Source organism: Drosophila eugracilis, unplaced genomic scaffold, assembly GCF_018153835.1.
Source record: "Drosophila eugracilis isolate 14026-0451.02 unplaced genomic scaffold, ASM1815383v1 contig_498, whole genome shotgun sequence".
NCBI lineage: Eukaryota > Metazoa > Arthropoda > Insecta > Diptera > Drosophilidae > Drosophila > Drosophila eugracilis.
In genome coordinates this window covers 596306-616078 of record NW_024573369.1, presented here as the reverse complement: position 1 = coordinate 616078, position 19773 = coordinate 596306, and the positions used below count along the sequence as shown (strand labels likewise).

At 39.7% G+C, this 19773-nt stretch overlaps 6 protein-coding genes across 8 annotated transcripts; 5 read left to right on the top strand and 1 right to left on the bottom strand.

Annotated features, from left to right (window-relative positions):
- Positions 1-334: 334 nt before the first annotated feature.
- On the top strand, positions 335-3478 carry LOC108105382 (M-phase phosphoprotein 8). Of its 3 annotated transcripts, none has more exons than XM_017211924.2 (4): positions 335-995; positions 1291-1434; positions 2083-2486; positions 2810-3478. In XM_017211924.2, exons 1-4 carry the CDS (start codon positions 510-512, stop codon positions 2829-2831), a joined length of 1056 nt encoding a protein of 351 aa, XP_017067413.1. In that variant the 5' UTR covers positions 335-509; the 3' UTR covers positions 2832-3478. The 3 variants fall into 3 exon arrangements, with proteins under 3 accessions (XP_017067413.1, XP_017067414.1, XP_017067412.1); XM_017211925.2 differs by having other exon boundaries at positions 2080-2520; XM_017211923.2 differs by having other exon boundaries at positions 336-995; positions 2080-2486.
- Positions 3479-3751: 273 nt separating this feature from the next.
- LOC108105383 (NADH dehydrogenase [ubiquinone] flavoprotein 2, mitochondrial) lies at positions 3752-4873 on the bottom strand. The gene is made up of 3 exons (XM_017211927.2): positions 4724-4873; positions 4074-4592; positions 3752-4000 (listed from the first exon to the last, which is right to left on the bottom strand). The coding sequence occupies exons 1-3, from the start codon at positions 4760-4762 to the stop codon at positions 3830-3832; spliced, it is 729 nt and encodes a 242-aa protein (XP_017067416.1). The 5' UTR covers positions 4763-4873; the 3' UTR covers positions 3752-3829.
- A 423-nt stretch (positions 4874-5296) lies between these two features.
- LOC108105320 lies at positions 5297-7230 on the top strand. Its single transcript, XM_041819238.1, has 4 exons — positions 5297-5414; positions 5474-5764; positions 5827-6014; positions 6094-7230. The coding sequence occupies exons 1-4, from the start codon at positions 5297-5299 to the stop codon at positions 7228-7230; spliced, it is 1734 nt and encodes a 577-aa protein (XP_041675172.1).
- Positions 7231-7833: 603 nt separating this feature from the next.
- On the top strand, positions 7834-9644 carry LOC108105330 (acidic leucine-rich nuclear phosphoprotein 32 family member B). The gene is made up of 4 exons (XM_017211824.1): positions 7834-7974; positions 8035-8301; positions 8363-8550; positions 8649-9644. The coding sequence occupies exons 1-4, from the start codon at positions 7857-7859 to the stop codon at positions 9393-9395; spliced, it is 1320 nt and encodes a 439-aa protein (XP_017067313.1). The 5' UTR covers positions 7834-7856; the 3' UTR covers positions 9396-9644.
- Positions 9645-9822: 178 nt separating this feature from the next.
- LOC108105324 lies at positions 9823-11049 on the top strand. Its single transcript, XM_017211818.2, has 2 exons — positions 9823-9980; positions 10043-11049. The coding sequence occupies exons 1-2, from the start codon at positions 9898-9900 to the stop codon at positions 10947-10949; spliced, it is 990 nt and encodes a 329-aa protein (XP_017067307.1). The 5' UTR covers positions 9823-9897; the 3' UTR covers positions 10950-11049.
- Positions 11050-11206: 157 nt separating this feature from the next.
- LOC108105384 (transmembrane protein 41 homolog) lies at positions 11207-15761 on the top strand. The gene is made up of 4 exons (XM_017211928.2): positions 11207-11667; positions 11858-12134; positions 13237-13365; positions 14660-15761. The coding sequence occupies exons 1-4, from the start codon at positions 11646-11648 to the stop codon at positions 15168-15170; spliced, it is 939 nt and encodes a 312-aa protein (XP_017067417.1). The 5' UTR covers positions 11207-11645; the 3' UTR covers positions 15171-15761.
- Positions 15762-19773: the final 4012 nt, after the last annotated feature.

Here is a 19773-nt window from a genome sequence, read left to right as displayed (position 1 = left end):
ATGTTGTTTTTGAAAAATATATTTTGTTAACTTGTATAAATCTTATTAACTTCAAAGTTTTGTTTTTAGTATTGCATGACCGTTAGAATTTGAATTTGGGGTGATAAGAAATGTTGCCAGATGGCAAACGTTTAGCTCTGAATTAAAATTCAAAACTTTATCGTTTCCTAAAATTAATTGTTTAATTTGATGCACGTTAGTCTGTAAAAGAAGCGGAAACAATTTTTGTACTTAGTTTCTTTCTTAATTAAATAAATCAAGAAACTTGACAGCTGCGTCGGAAATCAGGGCTGGATGATAGCATTTCTGGGTAAAAAGCCGTTAAGCCATATGGTAACACTGCCAAGTGTACAGTCGTCTCGTCTCGTCGAAAAACTCGGAACGGAACGGAGTTTGTTTTGCGATAAGAACGCGGCAAAAGAAAAGGGCAGAGTAAACAATTGATACATCCGATTTTGGCCGGATTGGCAATCAGAATCCGAATAGAGAATTGAAAAACAGGACGCAACATGGTCAAGCTGGGCAAAAAGAAGGTAGTCGAGGAACTAAGTCGCAAGAAGCGCGAATCGGCGGATACCAAGCGGAAGAATGGTACCGCCCCAGAAAGCGAGAACGAGGACAAGGATCGGCCTGGCTCCAATGGGGACACCGGCTCATCTGCCTCCCAATCTACAGCCGGATCGTCGAAGAAGACGTTGCCAAAACGCAAGTCCCGGGCGGCAGTGCGCTCGGCATCCGAAGACAGCGATGACCAACCCCTTAACAATGGCAACAAGGTGTCCAGCGCTGCCGCTGCAGCCACTACTACCGCCGCCGCCACCACTTCTGCCACTGCCTCTGCTGCTGGTGGTTCATCTTCACCCAAGAAGCGAAAGATGAGCCGGTCCAAGGCGACTCCCGCTCCTGCCGCAAAAAATGGCAAGAAACAAGAAGCACCAGAAGTACCGGCAAAAGAGGCGGAGCCGGTAAAAAGCGACGAAGAACCGGAATATGAGGTGGGACATAGAAATGTCATTTAAGATTTCAGTCGGAAAATGGCTTTGACTTATAAGCCTATATTGTTATCCGTTTTCCAATTAGTCCAAGATTTTTTGTTTCTCCGATTATTTAAACAAGAAAATTTTTCGTTTACTAATTATTTTTTGTCCGTAAAAAGAATCAACTCATCACAGTTTATTATTTTTTAATTTTGATGAGTGTACCAAATTGTTGTACTTCCAAAGCATAAACATTGGAAGTTGTCGTTTGATCATTTGAAATTTAATAAGATACGTAAACAATCTCTTTAAGGTGGAGGCGATCGTCGGCAAAAAGACGGTTAAGGGTGCTACACACTTCCTAGTGCGCTGGAAGGGTTATACCAAGGACGAGGACACTTGGATGCCGGAGGCAGATCTTCACTGCGACTTGTTAATTGAAAAATTCAAAGCTGAGGTAAATAAATAGTTTAAATCAAATAAGTCAAAATATTTAACTACATTTACCAGGTCTATGCATATGAAACTGCGTTTTACTCCATTGTTAATTATCGGTGACAATAGTGTTTGATAAATGTTTGGTAAAAATTTTTTAAGATCTTTAGACATCTGGCAACGCTGCTTAAACGGTATTTGCGAGTTTTTTTTCAATAGAAATTTTCTTTTTAATTGAAAATGTCGAGTTTGATACCCGCAAACCACGATTCGCGGACATCGTTGCTTTTCTGTTTTCTTTTAAAGAAAACTGCTGTGCAAGCCCAAAAAATTATTGTGAAGGCTTACGGCGTGCATGCCCTAAGCATTAGAAGTTGCCAAGCCTGGTTTAAAAAATTCCGGAGCGGTGAATTTGGAGCGGAGAATGAAGAGTATGGAAAGTTTCAGGACACTGAATTGCAGGCTTTGCTTGATCAGGACGATGGCCAAACCCAAGAACAATTAGCCAAACAATTGAATGTTGAGCAGAGCACCGTTGGAAGACGCCTCAAAGCCATGGGAAACATTTTAAAGCTCGGCAAATGAAGTAAAACCCAGTTTCTTATGCATAGACCTATGTAGTTACTTTAGTTTTTAAGACAGTAACTGATAGATTTTTAATGTTTAGCAGGAACCTAAGTCGGCCAAAGGTAAGGCACCAAAGCCGGCCAAGAAAGTTGGAGGACGAGGTCGTGCACCTGCAGGCACAAAGAAAACAGCTCCACCTGCTGATCCTGAAAAAGAGTGGGTTGTGGAGCGAATAATTGATTTTGTGGAGGAAAGTGGTGGTCTATATCGAATCAGATGGAAGGGCTTCGGTGCCAAGGACGACACATGGGAGCCGGAGTCAAATCTATCCTGCGAGGGCTTAATTGAAAAGTTCAAGCGCGATCTGATCACACAGAAGAACGTAGATATTAAAGAGCTGCGCGAGTCGCCAAAGAAGACAAAGCGACTCGTTAACGAATGTTACCCAAGGACAAATATACACAATCGTATAGAACGCTCCTCCAAGCGGGCTGCCGCCAAGAACCGGTGCGTTTAATATCTCTATATACAAAAAAATAAGGTTAGAATATTGACACAGTTCTAAAGTAGTTTATAATAGTAAATATTCCTCATTGTTTTAAAATTTTTGTTTCTTACCAGGATTCCGTTTCGTTAGTAAAACCTTTTTAGTAAACAAGGGTTTCTAGGTTCCTTTAAAATGTCTTAGTTTAATCGAATTGCTAAATGTTTGTTATGTTTTTTGAATTCCTGGGTTGCGAGTTTCTATTTTAGTTTTGTACATATGCATATTCCTTCTGTGTCTCTTGCCTTGTTTATATGTTCCTATTTATATCACTCCTTACTTTCAGCGTCTTTTACGGCGAGGACTGAGGACGGGCAACAGCCGCGCCCCCACAAAATGCTTGTCGGCGGAGGCGGCCCATATAAAATTGTAGTACTCTTCCTTTTTTTTTTCGATGTTTCGGTTTAAGGATAATTTGCGGCGGTGTACATGGAGGGGAAGATGGAGGACAAAGAAGTCATGAAATCGTTGGAAGCACGGTTGGGAAAATCTTCGCCCCCGGAATCCTGGCGATCAGCAGCTGATACACAATCCACTCCATGCCATGTAACACATTACAACCATATTAAAATAAAGATTTATCTAGCAACTAAGTGAGGTCTGGCGCTTGATTGCAGTACATTATGTATGTAGTATTATATCTGGTTGTGCTGCAATCAACCAGCTTAGTATGTAAGCAATATAAACCTAGATCTAAAATACCTATAATAACTTTCACCCATAAGGTGAACTTTAGCAATTTTTTAACCTTAGTTTTTGTCTTTTGGGTAAATGACTTATTTTGCCACAGCTGCAAATAGCCTAGTACCAACTACTCTTTCCATTCGTCTCCATTCGTAATATGTATGCAATAGTTTATACAAAGTAATTATGTCGCATAACAATTAGCAAGGGGCACAAATGCCTCCAATATGATGAAATCTAATAAATAAATGTAAACCATGTCAAAATTCAATCGATCAAAATACTTTTTTGGGGGCTCTCTGGTAAGTATATGTAGCTTAATTTGTAGCAAAGCTTTTAAATAATTCGGGAACCAGCTTAATTCGCTGTACTATCTTTTCGTTTAATATTAAAAATTCTATGTTTAAATGAAAATGTGAGCTAAATTTGTATTCTAATAAACAAAAAAACATATTGTCTTACTGTAGAATTTAAAGTGTTCTAAAGGAAATATATAGTTGGACAAAGTATCCCGCAAAAAAATTGATCGAAAAGCTCTTATCAATGACCTCTAAGAGTTGCTTAATATTTATTTAACTTTCGTTCGACAATCAGTGATAGGTTCTGCTCCATTGCTAATCCTCTAGAGGCCGGCCTGCAGACCGAAACCAGGTCCCTTAGGCTCTTCGCTCAAAGATGTGGGCTCGCCCTTCGGCTCGCTAGCAAAGCGACCGTTGCGGGGGCCAGGGGGCGAAATCTTATCAGCTTTCAGATCGTTAAGGATGTCCTGCATGTCCTTGGCCGTCAGGTCCTCCTGCACATCAAAAAAAATGTTAGGAAATCGCCTATGATGACGAAGAATACTTTCAACGACTGGAATTGCTTACATAGTAGTCATCGTTGATTGCCACCATGGGTGCATTGACACAGGCGCCCAAACACTCAACCTCTGAGATGGTGAACTTTTTGTCCTTGGTGGTATCACCAACGCCGATGCCCAGCTGCTTCTTGCAGGTCTCCAGAATGTCGTCAGATCCGCGCAGCCAGCAGGGCGTAGTGGTGCACACCTGAATGTGGTACTTGCCAGTGGGTTTACGCATGAACATCGTATAGAAGGTGGCCACTTCGTAGACGCGCATGTTTGGCAACTGAAGGATCTCGGCCACCTTGTGCATGGCGGAGATGGGTAGCCAGCCATATTGGCGTTGGGCAAGATCCAGTAGCGGAATCATGGCACCGCGCTTGTGGCCCTCCGGATAGATGCTTAGTATGGCCTCGACGCGTTTCTTGTTTTCCGCTGTAAACTCGAAGGGGATGTTGGGGTTATCCTCTGGCGTGTCGCGGTGCACAAACAGATTCTCGCTGGCCCGGGCACTGCTGGTGGCAATTGCCCGGATGTTGGCGCGCTGCAAATTTTAAGACATATCCTTAATGTTATTGTTTTCTTGTTGTGAATTATATAACCCAGAGAGCAGGTAAATTCTCCTCCCTTATGGCCAATGTTAATGGCTGAATTTTAGGGGAATTTATCACTTACCACAGCGGCCAGCGTCTTGGAGGCACAGTTTGTCAGCATTCTGGCGTTTCCAAAATAATGAAAAGGCTGAAAATTTGCTCTTGTGTTATGTGAAGTCGCCTGCTTTTTTAACAAGCACCGCTCACAGCTGATTTTCAGTGGATCGTTTTTTAACACTGACACGGGCAGTTAAGGATGGACACTTTTATACTTAACTTTTATGTGTTCTAATCATACGCCAAAGGATTTGATGATACTTATTGCACCATTTACAGAAACAAATATTTAAAATTCGACTGATAGACCAACAAGGGATTACATTTAATCAATTAAATATTATGGAATTTATCTGAGCTTTTAATAATATGCTGATAACTTTAAAGCTTTCCTTACAATCTTTTATGGTTTATTTTTATTTAAAGGTACTTTTTCTTAACAATAATTGTTTAAATTATTTAATTTAAATAACGATATATATCGATTATGGTATTATGAGGTATCTTCTAACACTGTATCCGAAGTCGATTGTCTTTGTGAGTCGGGAAACGCGCAAACTTAAAAATTTATCGACGAACCGAAAAGAAAAATACGAAAATGGAAAAATATCCGCTTGCCACCGATTATCTCGGGCAAAACTGGCAAAATGATGAGCTAATGTCTCAGCTCGAAGAGGAAATCAAAAAAGGAAACGAACAAGTCGCCATAGAAGAGGGTAAGTGGGGTTAAATTCGAAAACGTTACGAGGTAAAATCATGTTTCTGCTTGTCACAGCTATTTACCCGAAAATGGAGGAGCTCATGTTTGACGTAACTCTAGTTAAGCTAGGTGTCGCCAATGTCAAGGAGAATAAGGATATGATGGAACAGACTAATGCGATGATGCAGCAGTGTATGTTTCAAATAACGCGAATGGAGCAGCTGCTCGAAAACGCCGGTTTGCAGGACATCCTCTACTACGCAGTGCAGCAAAAGGAGCTGCTGGTCCAGAGCCAAATGACGTTATTTGAGGATCAGGCAGTACTTGAGGAGCAGCAGAAAATCATCCTTGAATCTCGCAACATTGGTAAGATTCTTAATATTATGATATGTATGTACTAGCAAATTATAAAATATGTTTATTTGTAGTTAAAGAATTTCGTCAAGAACAGGGCTTTAAAGAGGAGGCCGAAAAGAAGCTAGGCGCTGTGGAACACGAACTAGGTCAGCTGGATCGCCAGTGGGCGATTTCAATCACAAGTATGACTAATGATCGTAACCAGAAGATAGTCAGCATCATACATATGAGCAACTTGATTAACGAGTTGCAGTTACAGGTGGGTACTTACAGAATATCCATACATTTAACAGTAAAATCAACATTATTTTTTAATTGAGCAACCTTTTTTACTCTAGCTAAAACAAAAGAACTTTAAGAAAATTGATTTTGTTGGAAAGGATTTTGTTTCACCTAGCAATGCAAAGCTTCGGGCGAGCTCATCTGGCGTTGCTTCACCATTTCAGTCAGCGTTGGACTTTATCAATGACTTTTTGATCACGAAGCCCATAGAGAAGGGCAATCAAGACGAGGAAAAAGACGAAAGTGAGGATGACCGGAGTCAGATAAAGGAGACACCGCTTCGATCCATTTTAATTAATCGTACGGAAGAGATATTTGATATCGTCCCTAACGTACCAACGAAGCAAGTTCGATTTGCTCCCGATCCAAAGCTTACGCGGATTGTTGAAGTAAAATCAGAGGAGAATGATTGGCTCTTAGAATCAGAAGAGGCAGAAGCCCCAAATGAGGAATCAGTGGATCCATTAAATGAAGAATTAGAGGAGTCATTAGACGAAGAATTAGAGGAGTCATTAGAACAAGAATTTGAGGAACCAAAAGATGAGGAGGAGTTCGAGGACGAAATTGAGGTTGATGATGAAGAATTCGAGGAAAAAGAAGAAAAAAACGATTCAGAGATAATGCTGAATCTAGAGCTGGAAGGGTATGAAGAGAAATCTGGATCAGATATCGAGGAACCCGAATCAGATGATAAGGAATCTGTTAGTGAGGCATCAGGAGAAGAAACCCCCAATAACCTGCCAGAAAATGAAAATGATGGAATGAAACTCAAAGTTAAGGACCAGAAAACGGTTGAATTGATAAGTAACAAGTCCTCCCGCCCCGAAAAACCGAAAATAATTAGCGTGGAGATCATCTCGCCTGCTAAAAACTTCACTTTGAAGGATAGCGACGATATACCTAGTACCTCCACCGGTATTCGCAATCGCTGTACTACTAGCCAATCGTCAAAACATTTTATAGATCTAAACGAATACGAAGCAACGCCGAATAAGCGACGCAAAGTGGATGAGGAAGAGTTTCCAATGACTCAACCTGTGCCTGAGTTCTTCAAACAGCCATCTTCCACTTTTGAGAGCAATGAGGACCAATCTCTACGATTCTCCTCTCCCAGTAACGATATTAATGATGATTACTTGCTAAATTTTAGCGATGATAATGATACAATTACTGACGGATCATACATATTATAATTCTAAAAATCAGAATCTTTTACACACCCATTTTAAATATGGGTGATTTCACAAAGTACTATTATGTTTAGATTAAAAATGATAAATCAGAAGAAAAATGTCAATTTTAGTTTTTAAAAACCAAATAAAACCAAATCGAAAAACTCGAGTTTGGTTGTTTAATTTATTTAAAGAAAAATGTAATGGCTAGGAAACAATGGCTCGCCAAGTTACCCGAAATTCGCAGAAGAATATGAAAAAATTAAATCTAAATTAATAAAAATTATGAAAATCTGCCCTTGAGCTATGTACATATGTATGTTTTTGTTTTTTAAAAAAGCACCGCTCACAGCTGATTTTCAGTAAGGCGTTTTGCAAAACTGAAACGAAATGTTAATGTGTTACTTTAAAATGATTCAATCAAATAAAGGTATTTCTTAGTACTAAATTCAAAGTAATTTTTTTTTTTTAGTATAGAATAGTGTTTGCATAAAAGATTTTAACTTATTCTTGCGATATATATCGGGATTGCTGCGATTTTTAGTTTTATGATAGATCTTCTAACACTGCTTACAAAGTTGACATTTTAAGCTTGTCAACGCGCAAAGTTGAAAATTTGTCGAACAACCGAAGGAAACAGCTGAAAAATGGAAAACTATCCGCTTGCCAGCGATAATATCGGCCAAAAATGGCAAAATGATGAGCTAATGTCTCAGCTCGAGGAGGAAGCCAAGAAGGGATACAAACCAGTCGCCGTAAAAGACGGTAAGTGGGGATAAATTCGAAAACGTTAGGAGGTAAAAAACATGTTTTTGCTTGTCACAGTGATTTTCTCGAAAATGGAGGAGCCCTTGCTTGATGTAACTCCTGTCAAGCTTGGCGCTGCCAATTTCAAGGAAAATGAGGATATAATGAAACAAACTAAAGCCATGATGCAGCATTGTATGTTCCAAATAAACCGAATGGAGCACCTGCTCGAAAAAGCCGGTCTGCAGAACATTATCTACTACGCGGTGCAGCGCAAGGACCTGCACGCTCAAAGCCAAATAAAGCTCTTAAAAGATCAAGACATTCTCGAATTACGCAACATCGGTAAGATTTCTGATATTACAATTTTATGTATGAAACTTGAAACTTTTATGCTTATTTGTAGTTCAACAATTTCGTCAGGAAAAGGGCTTAAAATACGAGGCCGAGAAGACGGTAGGCGCTATAGAACAAGAACTAAGTGAGCTGGATCGCCAGTGGTTGATTTCAATTATAAGTATCACTGATATTCGTAAGCAGAAAAAAGTCAGCATCGTTCAGATGAGCAATTTGATCAACGAACTCCAGATAGAGGTGGGTACTTACAGAATAACTATATTTTTTAGAGTAAAATCAAACTTATTTTTTAATTGAATAACTTTGTTATCCTTTTTTCATCTGTCGATGCACAGCTTCCGAAAAATCCATTTACTTCGGACTTTCTCAACAACCTTTTGTTTAAGAACACGCGACGATCCAATTTAGATAATTGCATGGAGGATGTGCCAGATTTGGAATCTCCGACGCTAAACCAGTTTATAGAGACGGTTGAAGATTTTCTTTTACAATTGAGAGAACTAGAATTCTTGGAGCTATTGGAGGAACAAATGGAGGACGCCTTAGCAGAATTTGAAGAAGACGAGTATTCAGATGAGGAGTACGAGGACGAAACGGAGGATGACGATGAAGGATTTGAGGAGGATGAGGTAGAAGAAGATCAAGGGCAAGAGAATGAGGAAGAGGAAAAGGAAGTTGAGAATTCTGAACCTATGTTAATTCCGGTAGTGGAGGAATTTGAAATGGAATCCGGATCAGACGATAAGAAATCTGGGAACGAGCCATCAGGAGAGAAAGATCCAAATGAGCAGGACGTAAATGTAGATGAGATTAAATCCAAATCAGATGAACAGAAATTGGTTGAATTGGTGGGCAACTTGTCCGTCACCCCAAAAAAACGGCAAGAATGCGAGATCACGCCTGATAAAAGCTTCAATAGCGACGATATACCAACTACCTCCAACGGCATTCTTAACAGTTTTACTAAAAGCCAACTGTTAAAAAACAATATAGATCTAGAAGTCTACGAGCCAACACCCAATAAGCGCCTCAAACTGGAGGAAGAGGAGTTCTCAATGCCTGAGTTCTTTAAGCAGCCATGAAGACCATTATACTCTTCAAGTAACAATATCAACGATGACAACTTTCTAAGCTTTAGCGATGATAACGATCTCACACTTACTGGCAGAAATTAATTTGGGTATTAAAAAAACGAATGCAGAAGTAGTTTACATACACACACGAAACTGAATTTGATCTTTTGGAAATTTCACAGAATATGTTATGTGTAACCTTAAAACTAAAAAAGACTGAATTTAAATTTTTAAAACATGATAAAGAACTAATAAAACGAAAAGAAACAAACAAAACTGACTATAAGATTTTTAAGTAAAAAAAATATTTTATTTAATCCGTTATACCAGTTCTGAATTTAAAATTAATAAAATACATTTATCGGGCGCCAAAGGTTTTAGTCTAGGCTAACAGTGATTTTCGATTTGGTATGTTTAGCTTAGTTTTGGTATTTTCCAGCATAATGCGTTTTGAGTTTTCGACCACGAGTTTAGTCGTTTATTTTATAAAAATAAAGGAAGAACACATTTAATGGCTCGAAAACGAAAGATTCCCGTGCGCAAGCACCACGGTATCCGAGATCCTCTCAAGCAGCAGGAACAGAAGGAGAAAAAGTACACACATTGTTAAATACGAAAGGAAAACAATTTTAACTAATGTTCACTCCACATTGCAGACTTTCCAAAGTAACCAACAATCCGCCTGTGAGAAAGGACGAGCAGCAGGTGTCTTTCAAGTTCCGGCAGTTCCAGCAGCTGGCCGATGCTACAAAAACGGGAAAGAAACTGAATCTGGGTGAAATTGGTCGAGAGGATAGACCAAAATCTTCTCCAGGTGTCAAAACCAGTACCTCCAAGGAAACGCGTAACATCAAGCAGTTTGCCAACGAGACGGATGAGGATTATCTGCGTCGTGTGAACCGCATTACCAGTGCATCCGTACGGGAAGCCCACTACGAGGCCAAGTATGGAGTAAATGTGATAAGGAACCCCAAAACCGGTGAGATTACTGTTCAAAAGAGGCCCAAAAACGAGATTGATGAGCTACTCAAACAGAAGCAAAAGGAGCAACGTTTGGCTGGCAAGAAGGGTCGTAAGAAGACTCAAATCGTACAAAAATCAACTATGGATGCCAAAACTAGTCGGGAATTAATCAAAAGAGCGTACAAGGAGGCCCAACAAGAGGTCGACACCGAGGAGAAGCAAAAAGCGGGGCCAACGGAATACAAACATGATGTTGTAGCATTTGGAGAGGTTGTCCATGCACCACCTTCCCTTAAAATTCTGCCACGCAAGGCGGAAAAAAGTGAGACAGTGCCCCGACCAGGGCGCAAGGCCAATCTCCTTCTCAAATCTATGCTAGATGCGAAAAAATTCCCGAATTCAGAGCAGGAACCGGAAGAAAGTAGTCTGACAAAGTTGTCAGCTAAATCGAAGAGCTTGTTTAAAACGCCCACCAAGGCGCAGATGAAGGGCAAGCGGAAAGATCTGCCCTTGGCCACAAGATCTATGCTCGAATCGGAGCGCAATAAAATGGTTTTACTGTACCGCCAGCTAAAGAACAAGACGACAGCGGATGCCTAAAAGAACTTAGACTATTTTTCCAACACAAAACTTTTTTTTAACTATAGAAATATTATGGTTAGTGACTGATGTTAAATAAATACATTTGTTATTTACTGAATATTTACAAAAATCGTTCCCTTTTTTTAATTTTATTTAAAGAAATATAATTTAAACAAAACGTTATTTGCTGCAGTGTGGCCAGATTAATTTTTGGTTCTGTAATATGTATGGTATATTTGTAGTACAATACAATTTTGGCTGGCATTCATCATAGCCGATCTCGCGGTCACACTGGTCGCGACGGAAATTTATGAAATTAATTTAATCTAGTTAAGTTAATTTTTCAACGTGAGCGCGCGTCTCATAAGTCGGTCAAACTAACAACAACAAAAAAAAAAAAAACGTATAAAACCGCTGAGAATACAGTAGCCAACGACACTTGCTTTTGTCAACACTTTATTAGCCAACTTCCTATTTTTTTTATATTGATTAAATTCATTGTGAGTAGACACACACTCGCACACATACGCACAGGCACGCGGATAGAGAGGGAAACAACAACAAATTGTGGCTGGCGCGCAAATACACACACACATAATCATAACAATTGATAAATTGCTAAGACGCTAAATGAGTCAATCGTGAAATAAATCGGTTATAGAAGGTTTTTAAACAGTTTAAAATCGGGCTTACATACACCGTTTCAAATCCGCAATGTCGTGCTGCACTGGTGTGGGTGAGTATTCACCGCTTTTTTTGTTTTTGCTTATCAGCTGAGAGAAAGAACGGTGATTAACCCGTAGTTAGTGCGCTGGCTAGGAAGCTAAAAACTCAGATTATTCTCTGTCAGACGGTGGTGATTATTTTCACCCTTTGCACGTTGTTGTACCTCTTTTATTTGTTTTATCTGCCCATTTTTGTTTTAGAAATGTCCTCCGATAAGGGAATTACGATGCGAAACGGCAGGACCAGGGCGCCCCAGGAACAGTCACAGGGTCAGTTGGCTTCTCCATTATTGCCACAAGTGCCGCAACAGGAGCAACAGGATCCAAACCCGCAACAACAGGCCACACCACAAAAACAGGCCATGTCACCCGACGAGAAGAAGGCCACGAAAAAGTCCCTGGTCATTGTTGCAGGCATATTTGTGGCCAGTTTAGCCACCATGTGCTACGTATACGCCATATTCCCCGAGCTCAATGCGTAAGTGGATCTATCTGGGGCCACGAATGATGTGTCCCCAGCGCATTCGTGCACCTGTAAGGTGTTAAGTGGGTTCCATGTGTATGTGTGTGTTTGTCTCGCTTCATTTGCGAGCAGAGATGACGAGTTAAATTAGCTACTACCTATCCAACTACGATAGACCCTTCGTGTAACCACATATTTAGAACTAATTAGTTTCCTTAGGGTTCTGAAATATCTATCTTACTACTTAAATATGCCAATCTGTAAGATGTATACATCATTTACTTTAAACAAAAATCACACGAATAGCTAGTTCGTTATAATTTTTACTCTCAGTATAAGCTAACCTTTTAAATACACTTTAAGTATACACAGTATAGGTTGTTTCTTGAAATTCGACTTAGTCAGCCAGAGACTATAGTAATAAGCAATTGTTTCGTTCAAGAGGTTTGATTGTATATTCTTCAGACTCTGAAGTCCCCCGATTCGTTGGAATTTGATTTGCATGAAATCAGCAAGTCATTGTATAATCTTTTAGTTTTTTGTTTGTCAATTTTTTTTTTTCTTTTAGCAAACGCAAGGGGTTGAATACGATTTTTGAAGATCTTTTAATCTTTTTTTAAGTCCCTAGCTAGACCAATTTTTGTTATTGATAAAGTAATGAAACTTGTCTTATCTGTTTTGTATAATTTTGTGTTAGCATGTCATTTACTGTTTTGCCATATAGTGATTATAAAGCAAAAGGCAATAGTTACCTAATGATGATATCTTTTACGGTATTATAAACACACTTATCGTTGCTTCCATTCAAGAGGCGTTTTCGGGGAGTACTGATAAGGTTTTATTACAAAGGCTATAAATAGTCAAACCTTTTTGGAACTTTTTATGCATATTTAAATGACAATCTACTAAAAAACTTTTAAGTAAAGTTTAAAAAAGACATAATTTATGCGTATAAATAGCCAGATTTAACTGGAAAATGTCTGAACTCACAGTACTATCTGACGAGAGGGTTTATTTGCGCACACACACGCATCGAGTCACGCCACCAATATAATATATCTACATACAGACATATGTTTACACCTCGTCTCGCTCTTGTTCTTCTCAATTTCCGCAGGTCGGAGAAACAACACTTGAAAATTCCTCGTGATATCCAAGATGCTAAAATGCTGGCCAAGGTCCTAGATCGCTACAAGGATATGTACTACTTTGAAGTGATGTTTGGCGTGGTGGTCGCCTACGTATTGTATCCTTTTTTATATAAAAAAAAAACCCAAATACCCATATCAATAGACATACGATTAGGTAAGCCTTAAAGAGTTCTATTGCCCGAAAGTGACCTTGACCCGATTACCAAAAACTAAGACCCCGCACCACAAACTATTCACGGTCAGTCGTACAATCGTGTGCTCTTTTGTATTTATGTTTTACCTTAATTAATTCACGATCACCGATCGGAGCGTATAGTGTGCATATTAATTACGTGGGCAGCAGCACTCGGAAGTGCGAGCAAGATGGCACTAGGAAGCAAGAGAACAGCTGATGTTGCCTTCCCACTCTCACTTACTACTTGCAGTCTCTAGGGTGGACCTTAGTCAATGGTTTTTTTTTTCTTCTGTAAACAGTTCCCCTTAGTAATTAAAAAGCCTTTTAACCGAATATTTAAAGACCTCATCTAAACCTAAATCAAATTTGACCACATTGCGTATGCGTATTGACATAACTTATTCGCAATGTGGACACCTTTTCACTTGTTGGCTGTCACTTTAAGTCGTAACTTCTTCGACTAGTAATAATCACAAGTTACTCATAAATTTAGATCCACCTTAATGCACGTACTGTGTGCTGCTACCTCAAAAATCGACTTTGGACGTTCGTGTGACGCATTCTTTGTGTTTGTTGCTGTTTTCGTCGCAGAAATCAGCTGAGCTGGACACAATTTTTGTTGTCGTCAGTGTTTTGATTTGTGCTTTTTGTTTATTGCTCTTCTTTTTTCTTCTTCGTTTTCTTTTTTTTTTTGTTAATTTCAATTGCGTTTTTAACAGACCCCAGCCAAGGCAAAGCAAATACGTAACGAAATTTTGGTGCAGCTGTGTGCGAGCGTGTGGGTGAACATTTTTTATTGCCCCCGTGCAAATGTTATCGGGCATTTGTAGAATACGTGGTCCGTTGCCAGATGATAGGAATCTACGGGATTCTCGGAGTCTATTCGTTACGATGGGGGTGTCATTGTCAATTCATTTCATCTATAAATACTCGCCCACAGACGTTCGAGCACGCGTCCAACTAGTCGTACGATCTGCTAATCCCAAGCACAGTAGTGTCTCGAAAATGATAACTAATGAAAGGGTTAAGGGGAAAAATTCTATAAAAATTTTAGAAGTAAAAAAAAGAAGCACCTGAAGTAGGCTTTTTTAGGAGTAATTTTAGTCAAAGAAACCTTTAAATTGAGTTACCACTGTATAGAAGAAAATGCAGCTTTTATTCAGATTGAACCGCCTACGATTGGTTGCCTTGACCCAATTGACATCCATTTATAGCCTGCAAACATTCGCCATTCCCGGATCGCTGTTTCTGTCGATTCTACTCGGATTCCTGTACAAGTTCCCGATCGCCCTGTTCCTCATCTGTTTCTGCTCGGCGCTGGGCGCCACTCTATGCTATACACTTTCCAATCTGGTCGGACGCCGCCTGATCCGTCACTTCTGGCCAAAGAAGACCAGCGAATGGTCGAAGCACGTGGAGGAATACCGGGACAGTCTGTTCAACTATATGCTATTCCTGCGCATGACACCGATCCTGCCCAATTGGTTCATCAACTTGGCATCGCCGGTGATCGGTGTACCGCTGCACATCTTCGCCTTGGGCACCTTCTGCGGCGTGGCACCGCCCTCGGTGATTGCCATCCAGGCGGGCAAGACGCTACAGAAGATGACCAGCTCGAGTGAGGCATTCTCCTGGACCTCGATGGGTGTCCTGATGGTATGCGCCTGTGCATCGCTGTTGCCCGGTCTGCTCAAGAACAAGTTTAAGCACAAGAAAGAGGCGTAAGCTGGCCGGGTGATCAGATGCGAGATATGATATATGAATATTATATATGCTATTCCCCCAAACTGAAACCAAAACAACCCGAAAAATCATTAATTGTAATTTATACACTATGACAGAAACAGAAACAAAAACAAAAAAAAAACATAACACACATACACACACGCAAAAACACACAAACCGCGATAATTTTTTTTTTGTATTTGAACGCGGCAAAGGTAGGTAGGAAGGGAAAGGAAGAAAAGCCCGCCACAGGAAAGAAAATTTCAGAATGCCACTTAGGGTCTCGATCCACTGTATGTTTAAGTAAACTACAAACTATCTGTGTTTAACCTATTATTACATTAATTAATTTTTTTCTAAACGTATTTTTATTGAACAGAACTTTTGCATCATATATTTCCATAAATTGTTTTTAAGTTAGTGAATTTTTGTTTAGTGCTATTGCAGTATTTACTAGAAAAGTTCTCCTATAAGTAAATCAAATTAGCAGAAATCCATTGAATATTACGCAACGTATGTAAGTTAAAAGATGATAAAGTATGTACGAATATGTGTCTGCAAGTAAATGTTCCACAAAGGCAAATTTCAAAATCGCTGTGTTTTCATTTTTGGGGTGGTATAAGGTTTATATGGGAAAACCCTTTCTTTCCTAACCAGACTTAGAAAAGTTAAAGGTTTATAAATTAAATATATCTTCCAAAAGCTATTGCAAATCGGTGCTTGATATAAGCAAAAAGCTGAAAAAGCTTTTACAACTTTTTCGTTGGCGGTAATTTTTGAATTTTCGCCTGTTGAACTTTTGCCTTCTGACCTTCTGCCATTTATTCTCGTCCAAACTTTGGTTCCCCTTGACGCCAATTCTTTGTTATGGTTTTAATTAGTCTTTGTTATTTTTGGGCCTCCTCTTTTCCTTTCTTTTCTTTTTCGTTTTTTTTAGCCGCCTTGTTTTTGTTATTCTTGCGGTTTTGGCCGCCATTTGATTTGTGTGCCCAATTAGTTAGGCAAACTTTTTTAAAAGGATTAGCTGCTGTCTTGCAAAAATATTTTTAATTCACTTTCACTTTGGCGGGGGCCTTATTGTCCGCTCCCGAGATTTGTTATTAGCTAGCTAGCTGCAACCTTATGCTTTTGTTTCGTTTCCCCCAGCCAGATGCTGCCACAGGTGTTCCCACACACCCAGGGCCAAAAAGAAAGCACAGAGAAATGTTGCACATCATGGCTCTTGGCTGCTGTTGTCCTGTTCTACGTAATTGATTTAGGTTGCGTGTGGTGAAACATAAAGGACCCTGATGGAGTGTGCAGTAGGTACTGGTTATAGGAGAAGCAGCTTCGATTGCGATTTTAAGATTTAAGTTAAGAAGAAGTTTGAGAAACCTGTTTTTTAAAACCTGAAGCAGTTTTAGAATGAATTTAGAGAAATAAAAGTAATTGGAATCATAAAAATGCAACTTGAAATGAGTTTCTTTTACCCATGTTCCACTGTACAAGCATGCCAGCATAGAAATTGTATTAACGACATCATAATTTCGCCTGCCATGCGTTACATCAGTACGAAGTAGAAAGTACAAAGGCGTACGCACGCCAACTTTTGGTAATTGCCTAAAAAATATGCACATCTTTATTGGGCTTAAGTAGTACAGATATGAGCTGACGAGATGGGTGCTACGAGTGTTTCTGTCTGTTTCAGGCAACAAATTCTGATCACTTAATGCGGCCCAGACAAATGGGTGTGGCTGTAGATGCGGGGAGGTAAAGCCAGCCAAAGGGAATCGTTTGTAATCGTTTGTAAATTATGCACTTCATTAGTTGACAGCCACGGGCTTTGTCGAACGATTTACATAGCTTAGAATATAGAATATCCACCTCCCCACCCACACACACCACAAATCGAAGAAAATTGAATTTTAAAGCCTGTTTAGGCAGTTTAGCCCGTAAGCTGTAATTTTCGTTAATTTGGTTGGGGGTAAAGCCAAGTAGATATTCAAATAAATAATATTATGAATTGCTTTCACTTTCACTTTCTTACATTTGTTAATCAAAAGCAAATCGCATGTTTTTTGACCCCTTCGCTTAATTGCACATTTCCATGCCGGCAGCTTACTCGTGCTTTTTTCCAGCTGAAAGGTTAATTATTTTCGCTTTAATTTCGTCTGCCGAAATGTGTTTTTTTGTTGGCCATAGAAAAGGCCAAATTGTAAATCTCGAGTGTGTTTTCTGTGCCTGGGCGGACGACTCTAATCCACTTTGTCGCCGAGTCTGCCAATTATGCAAATCAATCATGGCAAGGAAGGGGCGGACACACTTGTCCGCTTCACTAGCGAACGTGCCCTTTGCAATTTTTGCACTGACACGGCACAGTGGATATAGGAGTTGAATAAATATTATACAAATTATCACAGATATTAGTAAATACTGTATTCATAGTTAAGTAAAGTGAAAATTCAGGAAATAAACTTAAAAAATTGAAAGTTTCAGACATTCCTTGCTCTCTACCTCCATATTTGGTCTTTCAAACCAGATTTATAGCTAATAACTTATTAAGAAGCAGCTATACTCTTTTCCCATAAGGCTTAAGGACTCTTAGTAGCCCTAATAACTACAAACACAACATGGCTTAAGCCGCATACCAATCAACTTGACCCAGTGTCCAGGAACTCAAGAGCCTGAAAGCCTGAAGCTTGAAAATGAATCTGCAGTTGGCCGATAATTGAGGCCCTGGCTTGGCACTGATGTGATGTGAATTGGCTGACGTGACCGGGGCCGACAAAGAGCCACAATTTGCTAGCCGTGTATTATTTTTTAATTGCCTGGCTCCCTGGACCCTAAGCCCAGGGACTCCTGGATTCAGGTTTCGCTTCCAAGAAAATGGGAAATGAAATTTCATTGTCCATCGAAGTGCTCATGAGAGGGCTCAGCAACCAAAATAAAGGAAAACACGCACATGCGTTCGATTTAATCCAAATTCAATTCACTTTAGTGGGTGTTCTTACAGAATCTCTAGATACCAGCCATCATCAGGGCACTAGGCATCAGGCACCAGGCAGCCAAATCTCCCATCGCCTTTATGGCCCTGTGTCTGTGGTCAGCAGACCAAGGGATCCGAAATCTGAACACGCGCCCCGAGAAAACCTGTCCATCCATCTACGCATCCTTGTGGCAGGCCAACTCCTGGCTGCTTAATTAAATAAGATTGAAAAGCTTCAATTATTCAATAGAACAATAGAAGGGATTTCTAGGCGGTAAGCTGTGTGTCAGTACGTTAAGGTTGTTGTTTGATGAAGAGAAAAAAACCTAAGAAATTTATTTTATATTTATACTAGACTAGCATTCGGTTAATCTTTAGATCTAAGCCATGTCAGAACTTTATCATTAAGTAAATGAAATACAAACAAGAACCTTGCCTTACTGTTTCCTACCGCACTGTACTGCCTACCAAGGCCATCTGTTATTGCATCTTTTCGACCGACTGAACAAATCGAAAGCCGTGCAGAAACAAAGGACTTCCCAAGGCGCCCGAGTGGACCAACTAATTGTAAAGTCAAACAGAAACTGTTAACCAAATGGTTCTTGGAAAACTCCCCCCGGGGAGATCTTCGGGTGTGGGTATGTGGAATATGGTATGCTTGGTCCTTTCTTGCAGCGTCTTTAATTCTAATTCTAATTCGAATCCTGACACATTTGCGCCGTCGATTCGCTCTTTTGACTGCAGCCACGACAACGGCCATGGGTATTAAAAAAGTTTTCAATTTCGTTGACGTCCTTGAGAGTTTTCTTGGCAGACGAGGTACATATTCTCCGCTTGTTGCTGGATTTTTGATATCCATCAATTGGTTATTAACTGAGTATATTATGAGAATATATAGTTGATATCAAGGAAGTAGATGGAGTTGTGTATTAAGGTCCAACATTGCGTATACGTTATTTTTTTTTTAGCAGAAGTTAAGAAACAAAATTGATAAATTACTTATCTTATAGAAGCAATCAAATCAAAGTAATACCAAAAGTTATGGCCATAGACTAGAGGGTATCCTTCTGGCCTAAACTCACCATTCTGGCTGCCTTTTTTATTTGTCTTCTGGCGAAAAGGGACGCGGCCAGGCGACGGCCACTCCATGGGCACCACATAATTTTAACTTTTGTAGGCCAACATAAATACTTGATTAAGTAAATCCACATTTGTAGACAGACTTGAGACGACGAGTGGGTCGCCCAGATATATATATATATATATTTGAAAAGAAAACGGGAGAGCCTTTGACCCGCCGATCGTATGTTGTGGCCCCGACTTCTTTTATGTTGCTCGATTTGCATAATTTGGCCAAACAGAAAAGACGCGTGGCTGGGCTTCAAATTTCTTAGTCAATTTCGTGAGTAATCAGGTTAAAATGGAGGACCTCTCGTTCGAAAGTTAACCTGTCAATGGGCGATTCTCGAAATTCCACAAATCTTCGCGAAATCCCAACCAGAAAAACATAGCACTATAAATATATATATATATATATATATATAGAAAGAGAGATAAATAAAAGACCGCTGAGCCATGGAAAACAAACAATCAACTTGAGTATCTTGCAGAATCGCCAGGCAAATAATGAAGCAATGA

Coding starts and splice junctions, on each gene's coding strand:
- LOC108105382 (XM_017211923.2), top strand. CDS start 510: ATGGTCAAGCTGGGCAAAAAGAAGGTAGTCGAGGAACTAAGTCGCAAG. Junction 996..1,290: donor ACGAAGAACCGGAATATGAG/GTGGGACATAGA, acceptor AATCTCTTTAAG/GTGGAGGCGATCGTCGGCAA. Junction 2,487..2,809: donor CGGGCTGCCGCCAAGAACCG/GTGCGTTTAATA, acceptor CCTTACTTTCAG/CGTCTTTTACGGCGAGGACT.
- LOC108105383 (XM_017211927.2), bottom strand. CDS start 4,762: ATGCTGACAAACTGTGCCTCCAAGACGCTGGCCGCTGTG. Junction 4,593..4,723: donor CCAAGACGCTGGCCGCTGTG/GTAAGTGATAAA, acceptor TAAAATTTGCAG/CGCGCCAACATCCGGGCAAT. Junction 4,001..4,073: donor CAATCAACGATGACTACTAT/GTAAGCAATTCC, acceptor TTTGATGTGCAG/GAGGACCTGACGGCCAAGGA.
- LOC108105320 (XM_041819238.1), top strand. CDS start 5,297: ATGGAAAAATATCCGCTTGCCACCGATTATCTCGGGCAAAACTGGCAA. Junction 5,415..5,473: donor ACAAGTCGCCATAGAAGAGG/GTAAGTGGGGTT, acceptor TGCTTGTCACAG/CTATTTACCCGAAAATGGAG. Junction 6,015..6,093: donor TTAACGAGTTGCAGTTACAG/GTGGGTACTTAC, acceptor TTTTTACTCTAG/CTAAAACAAAAGAACTTTAA.
- LOC108105330 (XM_017211824.1), top strand. CDS start 7,857: ATGGAAAACTATCCGCTTGCCAGCGATAATATCGGCCAAAAATGGCAA. Junction 7,975..8,034: donor ACCAGTCGCCGTAAAAGACG/GTAAGTGGGGAT, acceptor TGCTTGTCACAG/TGATTTTCTCGAAAATGGAG. Junction 8,302..8,362: donor TCTCGAATTACGCAACATCG/GTAAGATTTCTG, acceptor GCTTATTTGTAG/TTCAACAATTTCGTCAGGAA.
- LOC108105324 (XM_017211818.2), top strand. CDS start 9,898: ATGGCTCGAAAACGAAAGATTCCCGTGCGCAAGCACCACGGTATCCGA. Junction 9,981..10,042: donor CAGGAACAGAAGGAGAAAAA/GTACACACATTG, acceptor TCCACATTGCAG/ACTTTCCAAAGTAACCAACA.
- LOC108105384 (XM_017211928.2), top strand. CDS start 11,646: ATGTCGTGCTGCACTGGTGTGG. Junction 12,135..13,236: donor ATATTCCCCGAGCTCAATGC/GTAAGTGGATCT, acceptor CAATTTCCGCAG/GTCGGAGAAACAACACTTGA. Junction 13,366..14,659: donor GTGGTGGTCGCCTACGTATT/GTATCCTTTTTT, acceptor ATCCATTTATAG/CCTGCAAACATTCGCCATTC.